At 39.9% G+C, this 18,497-nt stretch overlaps 1 protein-coding gene across 1 annotated transcript in view; it reads right to left on the bottom strand.

Annotated features, from left to right (window-relative positions):
• The window catches only part of F13A1 (coagulation factor XIII A chain), a 163,051-nt gene that overhangs the window by 140,401 nt on the left and 4,153 nt on the right, over positions 1 to 18,497 (bottom strand). The window contains exon 3 of the mRNA XM_017970932.4: positions 8,161 to 8,349. Within this exon, the coding sequence (XP_017826421.4) occupies positions 8,161 to 8,349 (189 nt within the window). The remainder of the gene's footprint in view (positions 1 to 8,160; positions 8,350 to 18,497) is intronic.

Raw genomic sequence — 18,497 nt, 5'->3', positions numbered from 1 at the left:
TTCCTCTCCTTCAAATTTCTTTAAAAATTCATCAAGATTGACTACACGCGTTTCCTCATATCCCCTTGACTGTCAGACCATTACAATTTGGAATCTCCCCAGTTGAACCAGTGTCCCCCTAACTGTGGACTCCAGTGGGAAGTTCTTACCTCACTGCATCTCCTAGTTATATTTGATAACATTGGTCATTCTTTCCTCTTTAAACACATGACTGTCCTGGATTTAGTGACACTACACTCCCCTCGTTTTCTTTCTGTTTATCTGTTCATTTGGTCTGTTTCCTCCAGGAGCTCTAGTTTCCGGGCTGACCCTTTAGGAGTTATTTTCCCCAGGGATTAAACCTCAGTCCACTGCTGACTTGATCTACCGTTTTCTGAGTGAGCTTGCCCACGTGTATATAATATCCAAATTTTCTGAGTGAGCTTGCCCATTTGTATATGACATCCAAATTTTAATCTGTCCAACCCAATCCTCCTCCCCTAATCTTCAGATTCATATCGTCTATCGGACAGGTTTATCTGAAAGTCCCTCAAGTAATTCACACTCACCAGTTCAAACAGAATCACATTCATATTTCCACCATCTCCTTGGTGGAGGTAGTAAGTATTGTGATTAGAAGAGGCTGCCTGGGTTTGAATTGAGGTCCCAGCACTTTCTAGTTGTGACCTGGGGTAAATTAACTAATCCTTTGAACCCTTATCTCATGTGAAAAATGGAGATGGCCATAGTCCAATGCCCAGAGGGTTGCTTGAACAACTAAATGGGAGGCCCACAGCACCTCTGCATAGCAGCAGTGCCAGTGAGTTATCCATGAAGCCACTACCATCATTATCGTTTTCCACACTTGATTTTTCTCTCTGGAATCCCTGCTGCGTATCTCATTTGGAAGTGCTAGCATCTCTCATGATAGTCACATAAGCCAGCCACCTGGAAGTTGACCTTGACCCTCTTCCCTTTCACCGCTCACAGACTACCAAACACAAGTCCTGCAGATTTTGTCTCCTAAATATTTCTCAAATCCCATCGCTCCTGTCCATGTCTACAACGGCAGCCATAACCCAGACCCTCATCGACTCTTCTCTGATCATCTCCTCTCCAGTCTTGAATTCACCTGATTCCCCGAAGTGGGCCAGAGCAAACTATCTTAAATGAGAATTGTCCATGTCAGTCCCACCCTGAAAACACATCAGCATCCAACACCCCAGCTGTCATTCGATAAATGCTACTCAAGAACTAAGTGAAATAGAAATATCGAAGTGTTACTGATGACATTTCCATGTTTTATGGGGTTCATGATGCAGAACATGTGCAATTGATCCAGTCCTGGAAACGCTTGAGCACATGATGAGCAACCTGCCTCAATGCTGCCGGTATTAGGACAGCACTTTAATACTAACAGATGGCCCAGCTGGGAGGGATGCCCAGCACACACCACTGCGGGTCCACCAGCACCCACTTTCATCCCTCTCCTTTCCCTCTCCTCTGAAGAGACTGGAAAAAGGGAATACTTTCACATCTTCCCTTACAGCTAAGGGGAGCAAATGAGACATAAAAGCTTTTGTTTTGCTGACAAGAGGGGTAGCTCTTGCTAATGCCATCGTTCTCATCTTTCTGCCATAACCAGAAATGTGAAGCTTGAACATGCGGGGCCATCATAGAATTGAGGGAGAGGTCAGGAGAATCTCCAAAGTGCTTGCTCGACACCCCCAGTTTCCTGTGGTTGAACTCCAGGGAGAAGGAAATTTGCTCGGGGACCTATTGTCACTTCAGAAGGCTCCTCACCTAGTGAAACCTCTGCTGTTTGGAGGGGGTGAGCTGATGAGAAATACAGCTTGGGATTTCTCCCCCAACTGGGTATCAAAGAAGCAGGGGCCAGGTCAAAGTAACAGCAGATTAACACCACAAGCCGTTCCCAAGCGTTCACAGCCTCAGCCACAGGTTAGCAAAACCTGTGATTAGTGCTCTGCTCCCTCCCTGCCTTTCATGATTTGCGTGGCTGCAGGCTGGGAAGTGAGAGGGAGAGAAGGCCCTGCAGACTCCCAGGACACTTTTCAGCCACACCCACCTCCTCAGATTCATTAACACCTTCCACCTAACTCACTGAGATAGCTGTTGCTCTGCCAGCAACTAATTAACGCAGTTATCAAAGCACAAAGACCCCCTGCAGCAGAGCGCATCAAGTCCTGGCCAAGTAAGGCACTAGCTCTTGAGTTCACCTTCTCTACTCAGAGCCCAGCACATCATCCAAGACACCCTGTTTATTTAAATATTTTAAAAAAGCGAAGGGGGCCGGGTGCGGTGGCACACGCCCATAATCCCAGCACTTTGGGAGGTCGAGGCGGGTGGATCACGAGGTCAAGAGATCAAGACCATCCTGGTCAACATGGTGAAACCCCGTCTCTACTAAAAATACAAAAAATTAGCTGGGCATAATGGCACGTGCCTGTAATCTTAATTAGGTCCCCGAGCAAATTTCCTTCTCCCTGGAGTTCAACCACAGGAAACTGGGGGTGTCGAGCAAGCGCTTTGGAGATTCTCCTGACCTCTCCCTCAGGAGAGGGAGCTACTCAGGAGGCTGAGGCAGGAGAATTGCCTGAACCCAGGAGGTAAAGGTTGCGGTGAGCCGAGATCACGCCATTGCACTCCAGCCTGGGTAACAAGAGCGAAACTTCGTCTCACAAAAAAAGAGAGAGAAGGAAGAAGGAAAGTAGGAAGGGAGGAAGGGAGGAAAGGAGGGAGGGATGGAAGAAGGGCAGGAAGAAGGGAGGGAGGGAGGCTAGGAAACTGGTTAGAAGACAGAATGACATGAATAAATCCTATGACCCAGCTTCTGAGAACAGCAACTTAGGGAAACTCCGGTGTACTAACACATCTCAGCTCATCTCCTATACAGGCACAGGGAATGAGAAAGCAACGGCAGCAAAGAACTGAATGCACATTGGAAGCAGTTAAATGTAAAGCTATCTTTCCGTATTTTGATATAATAATAGCTTGCTTTATGAAACTGCTATGCTTTTTATCTATGTAATGAATCTTCATATGTACCCCTGAACCTAACATAAAAGTTAAAAACAAAGTATATAGCGAGTGTGATGGTTAATACTGGACTCAACTTGATTGGATTGAAGGATAAAAAATTAATCCTGGGTGTTGCCAAAGGAGATTAACATTTGAGTCACTGGGCTGCGTGCGGAAGGCAGATCCGCCCTTAATCTGGTGGGCACAAGCTAATCAGCTTCCGGCGAATATAAAGCAGGCAGAACAATGGGAAAATGAGAGGCAGGTCTACCCCCCAGCCTACATCTTTCTCCCATGCTGGATGCTTCCTGCCCTGGGATATCAGACTCCAAGTTGTTCAGTTTGGGGAGTTGGACTGGTTCTCCTTGCCCCTCAGCTTGCAGACAGCCTATTGTAGGACCTTGTGATCATGTAAGTTAATACTTAAATAAACTCCCCTTTATACACACACACACACACACACACACACACACACACACACACACACACCCTCATTGGTTCTGTCCCTCAACAGAACCCTGATTAACATAGTGAGTAAGGAAGGGTAAGTCAATCGTTGTTAAGTCTCTGGTTATAAACACTCCTAAAGATGTACTGGTAGAGAGTCCTTTATGTGCCCTTTATTTTTAACAAAGTATTTATTCTCTTTTCTGTTTTTTTTAAATTTATGTTAAAGTTTGGTTCACTTTTAATAGTACATGACATCTCAAATGTTTAGACATTTCGTTGATTGTAAAACACTAGCTAAAATGAATCTTCTCTTGAAACAGTATTGCCAGATTTTTTTAATGAATAGAAATTATATTCTTTTTCTGTTTTTAAAACCATCATTTTCACATTCTGAGTTTCTGGAAATTGAGGTGCACTTGCATATAGAAACCTTTGCACTTAATTTCATTTCTAGTTCACTTTCTATACTTGTCTCTTCTCATTATAGCAATTACCCTTAAAATCTAATTTCCTTGGCTTTATTCAGTCCTATTGAAACAGGCACTGCATTTTAAGAGAATTATTTCCCCAGCAATGTTCTTTTTTTTTCAGTCTTAGAACTATGGCAGCGAGGAAGTTGAAGCTGCCATTCAACTTCCTGAATTACATGAGATGCGGAAAGGACTCTGATGAAGACAAATCCTCTATCATGGGTCTTTCAAGGCCGCTTTGAAGTGTGCCTTTCTACACTGAATAGTAGAGGGTGGAATTTTAGCCACTATAGGCCAAGTACAGGTAGCGTATAATGGGCCACACATATTGAAATACAGCTTAACTCTGAATCTACACATCATGGGCTCTGAAAGGTTTAGAATACATGTTGGTTTAAAAAATATGCAGATTTTGTCTCAAAGTCAAATTAGCTATGCTTTTCCTCCTCTTTTATTAAGGGAACAAAAGTAATACTATTTCTTATGTAAAAAAGAAAAAAAGACTTAAAATGTTGACCATAGCGGATGCTGTGGTGTGCTGCCTGGACCTTTTCCATTGTTGGGAGTGTTGGTGGCTGACAGTTCTCATTCATTTAGTTGCTTTCAGGGGTCAGCCATAGGGAACCAAGTATACCAAGGAAAAATCTCCAGTCAAGGTATAAAAGATATAAAAGGCCCATGCCCTTGGCTGAACTCAAGACAACTCTGAAGATCCATCCCATAGCTAGAGCTCACCTTGAGATCCATGGGGACCATGTCTGCACTTTGGTCCAACTCCTCCCTCTGCCCAACACTGATTCCTCCACTCCCTTGCACACGTTGATCCTGAGAGATCTCCCCAGTAACCTTTCTGCATGCAAGCCTTCTTCTCAGAGTTTGTTTCCTGGTAACCCAATCTAAGGCATTCATCTTACCATTTTTTTTCTAAGACTCCCATTATCACAATTATTTTCTGAGTGGCCTATGAAAGTGTCTCAGACCTCAGACACATCCAGTTCAGAGCTGAAGCTTCCCTCTACTCTTCACCCCACCCTAAATATTTGATTATAAAGATGGAGATAAAAATTCCCTCATAATTGCAGCAGAACTGTGGTTCAGAGCTTCAAACGTGTATTTGTTGTCATGCATAGGATACAATATGTTGCTAGGCAGGCGATTTTGTCATTGTGTGGACATCATAGAAACAAAGATGGTACAGCCTACTGCACACCTAGGCTATTCGGCAGAGCAGCACCTATTACTGTTAGGCTACAAACTCGTAGTGTGTTTTACCGTACTGAATGCAGCACTGCAGGCAATTGTAATGCAATGGTGAGTATTTACATATAGACATAGAAACATTTCTATATAAATATAGGAAAAGTAGAGTAAAAATACGGTATAAAAAGTAAAAAATGGTACACCTGCATAGGACACGTACCATGAATGGAGCCTAGAGGACTGGAAATTGTTCTGGGTGAGGGGTAAATGAATGTGAAGGGCTAGGGCATTACCGCATGCTACTGCAGACTTTATAAACACTATCAACTTAGGCTACACAACATGTTTAAAGAATAAGTGATCACGCTATTACATTGTAAGAGCTATGACATCACTAGGTGATAGGAATTTTTCAGCTCCATTTTAAGCTCATAAGGTCACTTATGCACGGTCTGTCACTGACTGAAATGTTGTGCAGCACATGACCGTACATGGGTTTTGTTTTCTTCTACAGCATCCGAGTTTCCAGTCGTTAGTTAAGCCTGGTAAATGCCCTCACAAAATTGCCTTGTGAGATATTTATTTTTTACATTAATACTCATTCGATCTGCAAATGACTTCTGTATATGGGATAAGATGAGGGTCAATTTTTAAATTTTCTTCCAGTTGGAGAGCCAGTTGTTCCAGCATCATTAATTTAAAAATAAACAAGCAAACAAACAAAATCTCATATGCTTTTCTTACTTCATGAAACCAACAATCATATTATCTCATACACCGAAATCTATTTTCTCTATTGTGTTGTACTAAATATTCTTCATAGTATTTTCTGACAGCTTCTTCTTATAGAAAAGATTCTTATTTCTTTATATGATTTCTGTGATTATCACTAGGTAATTATTATTTCAAATGAACTTTAAGATTATTTTATACAAGTCCAAAAAACCAAAACCAAAGCCAAAAACAACTCAAAACTCCATTGGCATTCTAATTGGAAATGCATTAAATGTACATATTAATTTTGGGAGGCCTTTAAAAATTGACAATAATAATTGTATATGTTTATGGGTTTTGTGATGTGCCTTTTTGATCAATATGTGATGTTTTGATCAAAACATACATTGTGGATTGATTAATGCAAGCTAATTAACATATGCATCCCTTCACATACCATTTCTTTGCAGTGAGAATATTTAAAATCTACTCTCTTAGTAATTTGGAAGTATATATTACTATTAGCTGTAGACACTATGTTGTGCAAGAGGTCACTAAAGTTCATTCCTTCTGTCTAACTGAAAGTTTGCATTCTTGGACCAACACCTTGGGAGATTAAAAATATATACGGAAAGACTTCCCACCTAAAAACATGTTTGACTCCTCACCGGTTTCTCATCCTTTTTATTAGGACTTACTAGCTGCTTTGTATAGGTTGTGTGTTCGGGTTTCTAAAGTTTAGTCCTACAGCTTATAGTTTTGGTCATGTGAAAATTTTTTTATTTCTAGGTGCTTAGTGCCAGAGAAGGTAAAAGCTACTTATTTTTTATATGTTTATCTTCTATCTAGCTATCTTACAAAGTTTTATTAATACAGTGCTTTTTTCCCCCTTGAATCTGTTGGGTTTTCTACATACACAATCAGAGTATTAGCAAATACGTAGTTTTACCTGTTAGTTTCCAGTATTTATAGCAGACATACCTCTTACATTGTTCATTGGCTAAAACCTTTAAAGCAATTCTTTTTAAAAAGAAAATGATAACAGGCATTTCTTTTAATTTCTGATTATGATGTAATTTGTCAACGTTTTCTACTTAGGATATCAAAAGTTGTTGTTTTGATGTAAACAATCTTTATTATGATGAAGGTTTTTTCTTCTAAATTTTTTCCCTTCAACTCATTCTCTAAAACTGGGTGCTGAATTCTATCATGTACTTTTCATGACTACTAATTTGATTTCCTATTTTTTTCTTTAATGTGTGCATAGGATTATACAGGCAGATTTCCTATGTTGTGCCACTGTTGCTTCTGTGTTCATGTATTTCCTTGATAATCTCATAAATTCCTATAGAAATGTTTACCAGAATGTGTCAAATGTTAATAGCGATAACTTAATAGAAGAGTTCCATGATCAAATTAATTTAAGCAGCACCAGACCAAAGTTAAATGGCCCTTCCCCAATACTTTAAAGCTAATGGCATTGTTAATCTTCAAGAGGAGATGAAAGGGTGGGCATAGTGTCTCACGCTTGTAATCCTAGCACTTGGAGGCCGAGGCAGGTGCATCACTTGAGGTCAGGAGTGCCAGACCAGCTTGGACAAGAAGGCGAAACTCCTCCTCTACCACAAATACATGAAATTCCTGGGTGTGGTGGTGTGCCCCTGTCATCCCAGCTACTCCAGTGTCCCAGAATCAGTTGAACCTGGGAGGTGGAGGTTGCAGTGAGCTGAGATCGCACCGCTTTTCTAGCCTAGGTGACAGAGCAAGACTCTATCTCAAAAAAAAAAAAAAAAAAGGAGAGAGAGAGAGAGATGAAAGTACCTAGTGCTTAGTGAAGTTTATTGTACCATCCATTTCTTATGGGCCATCCCATGGGACTAGATCAGAGCAGAACTTACTTCGGGAATGCATACATGATTTGTACATGTATTATGGTATCTTTGTATTGTAAAAGATTTATGTATCTTTTACAATACAAAGATGTGCAAACATTTTCAGCACATGAACCAATTAGATCATGGAGACAAAAGTCACAAGTATAGGACACCAAAACCATTGTTTGAGGAAGAATAATTTAGTTAAGCAACACTTTGTACCAATTGTACTTACTTTTATTTATGAGATTTTTCCCTTGGGTGAGCCCAAGTTATTAATGTTTGGCATTATACAGACCAGTCTTAGAGCACAGGGTGATTCAGGGGCTGGATGTCATTCTATCTTCCGCCACTGTTGATGTATGACACTAAGAAGTCACACAATTGTGCTTGTACCCATGAGGTCAAGACTGGGGCTTGCACATGGCACTCACCAATGACATATTCCACCCTGAAGAGATCCCGGCTGGGGTCGTATGGACGATTGAAGTCGATCTGCATGTAGAAAGGCTGCCCTCTGCGGACAATCAGCTTGTTGTTGTCATACTTGTCAGTGTGGTGGTCCACCTTGTTGGTATCCCATCTCTCCTTGAACAGGTGAACGTTCGTGACATTAAGAAAGTCTATGAACAAGAAAAACAATTGAAGAAAATAATAAACTAACTTTAGTTTAAACACAAACTCAACAAGACTATTTTTCCTGAAGAAGGCAGATAGCAAGGTCTGCTGAATGAAACTGCACGAGGCAGGGGTAGGGGAACACAGTCTCAAGAGTCAGCCTCTTGTGACATTCTTGTTTTTGAAGAGAGCTTTTTAAAGCTTTTTCCACCTTTGATCTTGTTTCAGTCCACACGGCACTCACTGTGGGATAGACGGACGCCTGTCTGTGAGATCCAGATACAGAGAAGCTAGGGCCAGAGTTGAAGTCGCCGGGTTCTCAGTCTCATGCTGGTTTTCGTTATGTTAGGAGCTTCCCATCATGTCCCTGCCTCACTCTGTGACTAACCAGGCAGAAGCAGGGAATAGCCACTTCAATTTTCTTATCTTTCAAAAGGGGGGAATCAAATCTGACAAAGCCTCAGGGGGACGTTCGAAGGACAAAGTTAGCCATTAATCCAAAATTCTCCTCTTACCACAAGAAGGGTCAAACGCCCTCACCCTCTGTAATTCTAAAAGTAGATCTCATCTCTCAAAGGCAGGAGAGAGAGTGAGCAGGTCTGCAGAAACAACACTAACATTTCTGTGAGATAAGTGTGATTGTTTTCAGTTACACAGAAACTATCCTCAGCTTTCTTTAGCTTCTGATGAGCCAATTCAAAAGTCACAACCTGGACTGTCTGATGCCGACATTTACAGGTTTTCCTTTTGATTTCGATGTACAGGTTTTTCAAGAGTGTAAATGTCAATTACACGTTTATTAGTTGTCTGACTTTGTATATGTTACTTAAATTCATTTCTTCATCATAGAATGGGGATGCTAACATTCATTTCAGAGCCTAACATGTTCAGCCTCTTACAGGAATGTGACAGAAGATGGCATGAGATGACATGTACGCAGGCATTTAGCAAAGGGTCTGACACATGAAAGTCAGCTCTCCTCCTGCCCTTTTCCCCTTCCCCTCTATGAATGACCACTGAACGGGAGGGTCATCCTAACTCCCTGTCCTCATTGTACTTCAGAAGATCTAGTCTAGAGACTGGTTTCTGCATGTGCACTTGGTGTTTTAAAGAGCTATTGGGGAGAAGGTTGGGTGGGAGGGTAGGAGGGTGGGCAGGGGTGCCCTGGCCTCTTGCCCTCCCCCTCCCTGCCCCTGCCTGATGCATGATTTGCTATAAGCACCATCTGTGCAGAAAGCACAGCTGCTGAGCTTGTACCCATGGTGGGACATCTCCCTGCCATGCTTGAATGGCTTCCTTTACCTTTACACAGAAATCCTGTGCAAGATGCCTGGTGCCTTTGGACCCCATCGTGTTCCATAATCAAAACCAAGGAGTTGAAAGTCCAGGAGTCCCTGAAACATTGCTGAACAATTCATAGTTCAGGCAATCCTGCGTTTGAATCTCAGGTCTCAAAATTACTTCATTAAGGTACTTTACCTTTCAGAATCTGATTTTTCTCATTCAAAATGAGGATACTAATACCCTGAGAATGTCTACTAGGGCTCAATGAGATAACGATGCAGTGGGTCTGGCACTATGGCTGGCACATAGTGGGTCATAGGCTTACTGTGGCTCACTGCCCCAAGCTGTGACAGACACTTCACATGGCATGGTGCTCCACAGGTTCCTCTGACTACAGCATTCCAGCAAGCAGAAAGTGCGGGATGCAGCCTTATTTTTACCTCATCTCAGAACCCTATAGTAGTACGTGTCCCCCTGAAGGGCACTTTCTTTCGATTATGCTGTGAGGTAAAGATGTTTAATTCTTTAGACCTCTCTATTCCAAGCTGTTTTTCTCCTGAGTTCTCTGGTCTTATTAAGGCCACAATCCCCAGTGATAAATCACCCCAAGAGTGAGCTGGAGAAGCACAAATGTCCCCATGAGAAGGACCTTAGCAATAAACTCCTCTGGTCCTCTTCCTTAGCACAGGGCCTTTCATAATTTTTTTAAGAATAGCTAAAAACCTAGGTCCTTAGAAATGGATTTTATCAGTTCTACATTTACCAGCACCGACGGAAGGAATATAATGATACTACAACCTTACGGAACCTCACATAACAGCAATAGCATTTTCTCAGCTATCTGGTAGAATTATGAAACATTTTCATGAGAGCCCCACCACTTGGTCTTCTAACCTCCATTCGAACAGGGAACTCATTATTTCAGAGGGCAAAGAGTCCATTTTAAACAACTCTACTTATTTGAAAATTTATCTTAAGATAAACTGACATCTGTTTCCTTGTAATTTTTCTAACCAGGGGTCCTCGTTCTGACTTCTGGATAAATATAGAATAAGTCCTCTTATTCATTTTATCTGGCACTCTCTAGGTATTTAAAGATTGTTCTTAGGGCGTTTTTTTTTTTCTCAGTAAAACATTCTCCATTTATTTAACTTTTTGTTGTTGTTTTTTAGACAGTCTTGCTCCGTTGCCCAGACTGGAGTGCAGTTGTGAAATCTTGGCTCACTACAACCTCCGCCTTCTGGGTTCAAGCGATTCTTCCTGCCTCAGCCTCCTGAGTAGCTGAGATTGCAGGCATTTGCTATCATGCCTGGCTAATTTTTATTTTATTTTATTTTTTAGTAGAAATGGGGTTTCACCATGTTGGCCAGGCTGGCCTTGAACTCCTGACCTCAGGAGATCTACCTGCCTCAGCCTCCCAAAGTGTTGGGATTACAGGCGTGAGCCATCGCATCTGGCTATTTAACTGTTTTTAAGAAGTTATTTCCGGAACTTTTATCCATCACTCTGTTTTGGAATATATTCCATTTTGTCAATTTCTCTTTTGAAGTGTTATTTTGGAATTAAGTACATTACTCTAGTTGTGGTTTTTCCAGTTTAAAAAAAAACAACATTACATCTTTTAAAATAAATGACATATTTCTAATATTTCAGCTCAAGATATTAGTAGTGTCTTAGATACTCTTAGCTTACTGTTGATTTATATTATGCATCTGATAAAAGCAAAACCCTTAAAACACATTCTTTTTTTTTTTTTTTTTTTTTTGAGCTGGAGTCTCGCTCTGTTACCGAGGCTGGAGTACAGTGGTGCAGTCTTGGCTTACTGCAACCCTGCCACACTCGAATGGCTTCCTCTACCTTCACACAGAAATCCTGTACAGGATGCCTGGTCCCGTTGGACCCCATTGTTCAAGCAGTTCTCCCATCTCCCACCTGAGTTGCTGGGACTCTAGGCTCATGCCACCACAGCAGGCTAATTTTTTTTTCTTTAGTAGATACAGGGTTTCACCATTGGTCAGGCTGGTCTTAAACTTTTGACCTTGGGTAATCCACCTGTCTTGGCCTCCCTTAAGACACATTCTAATGTTATTTCTAGCAACAGTGCATCAAAATTCAGTTGCGGTCCCTACAAGTCACCCACTCATGTTGCTATTTGGCTCTATCTGTGTGATTATTTTCTTCTGTTTAGTTCGATATTAAGACTTTCCATGTATTAAATTTCTTCTTATTGAGTTTGGTTCACGGCTCCATGTTCCTCAGATAATTTTAATCCCTTAGTATGTGTTTAATATATTTAATATTCTCCCTAGCTTCTTGTCCTCTGGGAATGCTTTAAGTGTGCTATTTTATGTTGCCACTTAAGACATGGGTACAAATGTTGATTAGGCAACTGTCTAATAACTACAAGTCAAGTAAACACACAGCTTCAGATGCTAAAAGGTGAACAGATAATTATGACACAGTGTCAGCCATCTCTGACAAAGGAAGTAAAGGGTATTGAGTGGAGTTTCAGGGAGGAGCCCCTAACCCACATTTAGTGGGTGGAAAATAAGGAGGTTCTCTGAAGGAAGTGAGACATAAGCAGTGGTCAAGAGAGGAGTCAGTTGTCCACGTGGAAAAGGAGGTGGAGAGAAATGCTTTGGGCAAGTGAGAAGGATACGTGAAGACTGAGGCAAGAGAGTGCATAGTTGCTTAAGAAATCGAAAGATGATGGTTGGCTGAAATGTACTACTGGGAGGCACGGTAGAAGAGTAAGGAGGAGCCTGCTCATCATGTGGGGCTTGGAGACCATGTGAAGGAGTTTGGGTTTTAATTGCATGGTGGATCCAATGAAAAATCTGAAACAGCAAACTGGCATGATTAGATGTTTATATATACATAAATATTTAAACTGCTTCTGGTGGCAGAGTGGAAGAGGGGTTGGATGAGGCGATGCTGGAAGCTGAAGTCAGTTAGGAAGCTGCTGCAGTGTTCTGGGTGAGGGTCCACGTGAGTTTAATCTGTATGCAGGAGATGAAGGCACTGCTCCTCTGGCACTCCTAGATTTGCCTTCTCTATTTCTACCCTCCTTCCCTGCATGATAAAGTACCCCTGAAATGAGTTCTGACTTGGCTTCCCAAGCAGCTCTACCTATAAGGCAAAATAAAGCTGGAGAGGGAGAAATATTCAAGTATTTCTTTGATACCATTGGTATTTCTCATCCATCCTAGTTGTCATTGCAAATGAAAACCTGGCTTTCCACCTTTACATCCTAGCCTAGCATGCCTGGTTAAAGTCTAATGAGACTGGGTAGAGTCAGTCCATCATGGCGTAGTGCTAGTTTTATGGAAGATTGACAGGTATTGGAAGAAACAGAGCCCCACGGTTAAACAAGTGTGGAAAATTGCTGCCGTAACCAAAGATGATTGGGATTCTTTTCTTAAGAATTCATGTGAGACTTTAATATGCTGATGTGCACCACAGATATCCTAGAGGAGCACTGGTTTCCAAATGTAAATGACTATGGGAACTTTGTTCGTTGGAGATCTGCATTTTTCAGACTATGTTTTGGGAAATGCTTCACTTCAGTTTTCTTAACTTTAATATGAGAATGAGGTACTATCTTACAAGTGGCTGGCACCTAGTATATTCTCAACAAATATTTATTACTATTATTATTGTTACTATTATTATGAGAAGTACATAACATAGTAAGAGTGGACTCCACATAGACTGTGGAGCCAGGCTGCCTGGATTCAAATCCCAACTCTCACTTACTGTCTTTGTGACCTTAGGCAAATTACATAAATGTCCTGTGCCTCAGTTTCCTCATCTGCAAAATGAAGTTGGTGTGATGTACAATGAGAAAATGCACTGAGTGCTCTATCACAGGGCCTGGTACATGGTAAATGCTCAGAAATTGATGATGATAATAATCATAATAGCACTGAGCATTTTGATGGGCCCTTATGATCAAACATGAAGAAGTTAGGTATCTGAGAAGGCATGGTAGGAGGCTGGAACCTGAGCAATGGAGGCCACAAGGTAAAGAACGCCCCTGGGAAGCTTTTTAGCAGTGGCCTTCCAACCTTCACAGGGAAGCATGCCCTTTTATACTCCTTGTCTTATGAGCAGAGAGACTCGCTTTTTCTTTCCTGAATTTCCACAGGTGAATAGAGAGCTTTTCTCCTCTTAATTCTCAGAAAATACATCTTTCTTTAAAAAGTATTATTATTAATCTCTTCCTATTATCTTTATACAGGTGATGTTTTTAGCCACGAGATTACAATCCCCTTGAAGACTGGACCATGTCTGAATTATCTTGCTGTGGTGCCGCGGCAATGTGCAAAAATACCACAGCACACGTGCCTCCTTTCACTTGAACATCTTTTACTTGAAAATTCGGAGCTTGGAGTTGATGATTCATTTCAAAATAAACTATCTCATTCACCATAGGATTAACCATAGTGTCCTTTAAATGTCATTTATTAGACCATTTTATTCTCAAAATATGCTAGTTTCAGGATATATATATATAGTTGAAGGTATGATGTGGGAATTTATAGCATAAGACCTCCAGATCAGCAGTTTTGCTTCATGTTGGAATAAAATACACTGTCTTTCTAGCCTGCTTATACGATGATCACAAAGGGTGAGAAAAAGGATGCTGATTAATGCCTTTGAGAATAGAAAACCTAAGCCAAAAAGAAAGGCAAAACCCCAGCTCATGGGTTTATAGTTTTTCATAATGAAAACAAATACGTATGTTTGTTTATATATAATAAATAAAAACATGTAGATTGTTTATATAATATATAAACAGTATATATTATATATAATAGATATATATAACATATATTAGATGCATATATTTATTATATATTATATATTAATTATATCTCTATATAGTGTATATTTTTTATATATAATAGATAAAAACAAATATTTTGTTTGTTTTCACTATAAAAAAACTATAAATCCATGAGTTTGGTTTTTAAAAATATATTGTTTATATATAATATATAATTTATATATATTATTTACATACCTGTTTATAGATTATATATAAGCAAACTGTATATATAAAGTTATGTGTGTGTGTACATATATATTTATATAGTTACATATATAAAACAAAATTGATTTCATTGCCCATGAGTCAGCCACCCACAGGTCAATCAAGTATTTGGTTCTTACAACAGCTGATGATATAAATTGGTTTAAATGATATCATCTTATATTGATATACTTTTGACATTTGATTCTAACCATAATGTTTTTAACATGTTATTTTTTCTAAGTGACCTTTTCATTCTCTGTTGCAGTATCACTTTAACAAGCCAATGCCTCAGGAAAAGCACAAAATCACAGTGGTCCTCTAAGTGGGGAAAAACTAAGGCAATAATAAGGAAAACTTTCCTGTATAATATCTTAACAGTTCATCTTAAAAGGATTTAATAAAAGAAAGACATTTCACAAAAAATAAAATAAAACTTGGCTCAGAAATGGAAGATTAAATGCTACACAGAGAGGGTGAGAGTTTAAAGAAATAATGTTCTGGACCATAGTTAAATGGAAAAGACATGAAGAACCTTAATGGATTGTCCCAAGTATTGGGGATAGAGGTGAGGTCCCTAATACCACTGAGTAAACAAAATTTATTTCATTACCCATGAGTCAGCCACCCACAGGTCAGCCAAGTATTTGGTTCTTACAACAGTTGATACTATCAAGGACTCTGAAGATGATTGTCATAAAATATGGATATAGACACAAAAATATCGTAGTTCATTCCATTGTCCATTTTGCTTAGGAAATGTCCCTTCCCTTGGAGTGTATTCTAGTAAGCATCGATTAAACTAGCATATTGATTTTTGCTTTGTTTATTGGCTTAACAAGACAGTTTAGATGGAAAAAGCTTTATCATCATCCAGGCTCCATTTGCCACAAACAGGAAATGAATTTGCTTCCTCTGTCTAAGCCTAGTTCCTGGCAAAATGGAACAGCTCATTGCTAAGCCGCCTTTTTTTTCTTCCTTTTTTTTTTTTGTTTTTTTGAGATACTGTAGCTAGAAACTTGGCAGCTCGCAATTTCAAAGTGACAGCTTTCAAAATGTCTACCTAACACAATTTAGCCTAATTCCAAACACACCGGAAAACGAACTGCTAAAGAAAAGAAAAAACATCTCCGGAGGAGCAGCTGTCTCCCTGTCCTCCTACTCTTCCCCTAATATGAAAAAAGTGTAGGTTATTGTCTCCCTAGGTTGTAAAATATTCTTCAGAGAATGATTATACCTGTCACAGATGGGATCTTGAAATAAGTTAAATGTTTAGCTTTATATTCTAGGAATTCCCTAGCAAACTGAATTCTCCCTGCAAGTTTTGGTAATATTATTACTAAACTATAAGCATAAATGCTGTCCATGAGAAACTGGTTTGTTTATTTATTTAAAAACAACAGGAAAAAGAACTCTTTCTCACATTTCTTTTGGACATCCAGAATTTTAACATATCCTTAATTAGAATGATTAGAAACATTTTCTTAGGTGGCTTAATTGTTAAAGTATTGCTATTAATATGTCCTGGACCCTGTAATGTTGAAGGATTGCTCAGGTGCTCAGAGGAAGCTGGAACAAGAGAAATGAGACCCATACCTCTAGGGGCTAAAATCCCACTGGTCTATTCCTCTTGTAGTCTGGAGTATCTCCACAGCTTCTAAATGTATCTACTGTTCTCTCTTTTCTCCTTACCACTTTGTAACCATAATTCTGATTATGTATTTCTGCTAATTAGAATACTTCTCAAGTTCCCCATTGTCTGCAGGATGAAAAGAAAGATCCCCAAGACCTGTTATGCTATGACGCCTGCCATCTTTTCCCAGGCTTGTATCTCTCTTTTGCCTTTTAGTCACCCCTTGCTTGGCATATACTGTTCCCTCTACTACAAATGCTTTTCCATGTGCTTGCCTGTCAGGAACATTCTTACTCATCCTCTAAGCTCCAGCTTCGATATCCTTACATCAGGACGCCCTCCTCACCCCGTTCCCCACTCCACCGCACCACTAGACATTGATTTTTGTAATTTCACTACAATTCGCATAAATGGTGGTCACAGTCTTTATTACGCTGAATTGCAATAATCTGTTATTTATTTTGTCTTCTAGACTGAGAATTTCTTGAGGCCAGAGACTGACTTACTCAACTTTATGTCCCAAGGGAAAACCCGGAGGAGCTCCTGACATGTATGTGAAAACCAGCATATATTTTTCCTGGAACTGAATGAAAGGATGAATTGCTGCTGGACAATTGCATTTCTCAGTCATACACTGAATGCCTCTTAATCTCTCACCAAGCTTCAATCCAGAGAGGTTTACTCTGCACAAAGAGGAGATTGATCATTAATTAGTTGATTTAATTCTAACAGTTCTGATGGGAAGGAAGAGATTCTCGGAAAGGTATAAGACCCCATTCGCCTGAAAACTACTAGAACGCAACTACATTTGATTTTTTGATAGAGCCAGCCTTGGTTTCCAGTTTTAATTCAATACATTAGAACTGTCAAATAATGATTCCAACTGCTGCTGCAATGGTCACCTATTGTTAACAAGATAGAGCCAAGCTAGACTAACAACGTAAGACTGTCTTCTGGAACGTTACATTTCCAGCTACACATAACCTTTCACACCAGGAAGGCAGTGGTGAGATTCTTCAGAAACATCCACTAAGCCTGAAGAATGGGCTATTAGAAATTGCTACAAATCCAAATCTGAGATCGTCTCAGTACCTTTCCTGGCTACAACTGAATTCAAAGGGTGACATTAAGGATGCCTAAAATCATGCCAAGACGTCAAATGCTACCAGTGACTGTCTGGTCCCACCTCTGGGATTTCGGTGTCCACCTGAAATATTTCATTTTTTCTTGAATATCATGGTGTGTATGGGAGGAAACTTACATGAGTTTATACATTTTAAAATATAGAATTTACCAAAATAATTCTTAACCAAATGTTACCAAAGCTATGACGTAAGGGTATGATACACACTCAGTATACCTATATAATGTTGTATATATCACACACAGTGATGGGTAGGACTCACTGCTACAGAACTACTAGAAATGAAAAACCTGCCATTTCCCCCTTTTCCTTTTCTTGCCTCTCTTCATTTGTCAGTCAGTATTACAAGAGCAGATTGCTAAAGGGAAGAGTGGCCACTGAAAAAAATGGAAACAAGAGTTTAACTTGGGGCTGGTGTTTGTGGAGCCAAAGTCATCTCTGCAGATTGGTGATCACAGATCCAAGGCCTCTTAGAGGCCACTAGTGGCCACTGGGTGAACTGCATGAAGATGGCATTTCAAAAATGAGTAACTATGCCTTTCAAGGTTTAGTCGCTTAGCAAATTTCGTCCCTTAGTGACTTGGGGAAAACTTGCTATACTGCCAGAAAACCTGCTTTTAAAACAATTAAACATAAAACGTTTAGGGTAATCAGGAGAAAGACCTCCTTGTTCAGATGGTTTGTGTGCTGATATATAAATATATATATATAGTTTTTTCCTGTCCTACCTCATCTGGGACTTGTCATGATTCTGGGCTTCAGAAACCCTATCCCCAGAGCATGTAACACTTATCTTGTCTGTGTGAAAAATATTAAATAAATGTATATGTATGAAATCTGGAGCGCATTATTAATAATAAATTATAATGCCACTAGAGCTATGAGCCATTCATTTCACAAGTGATTGACTGTTTTATTCATTCTACAGTCACTCCTATGCCAGCACCTCCAGTGAATATCCCAGAGTGTCACTTGGGTTGTGTACACATATGATGGCCAAGTAAATAATGGCTGATTTTTCAAATAATTCAGTTATGCTGCTCCCCACCTCTGCCTC

Source organism: Callithrix jacchus, chromosome 4 (assembly GCF_049354715.1).
Source record: "Callithrix jacchus isolate 240 chromosome 4, calJac240_pri, whole genome shotgun sequence".
Lineage (NCBI taxonomy): Eukaryota > Metazoa > Chordata > Mammalia > Primates > Cebidae > Callithrix > Callithrix jacchus.
The sequence above is the reverse complement of the archived record's forward strand: the minus strand, read 5'-3'. Positions and strand labels throughout refer to the sequence as shown.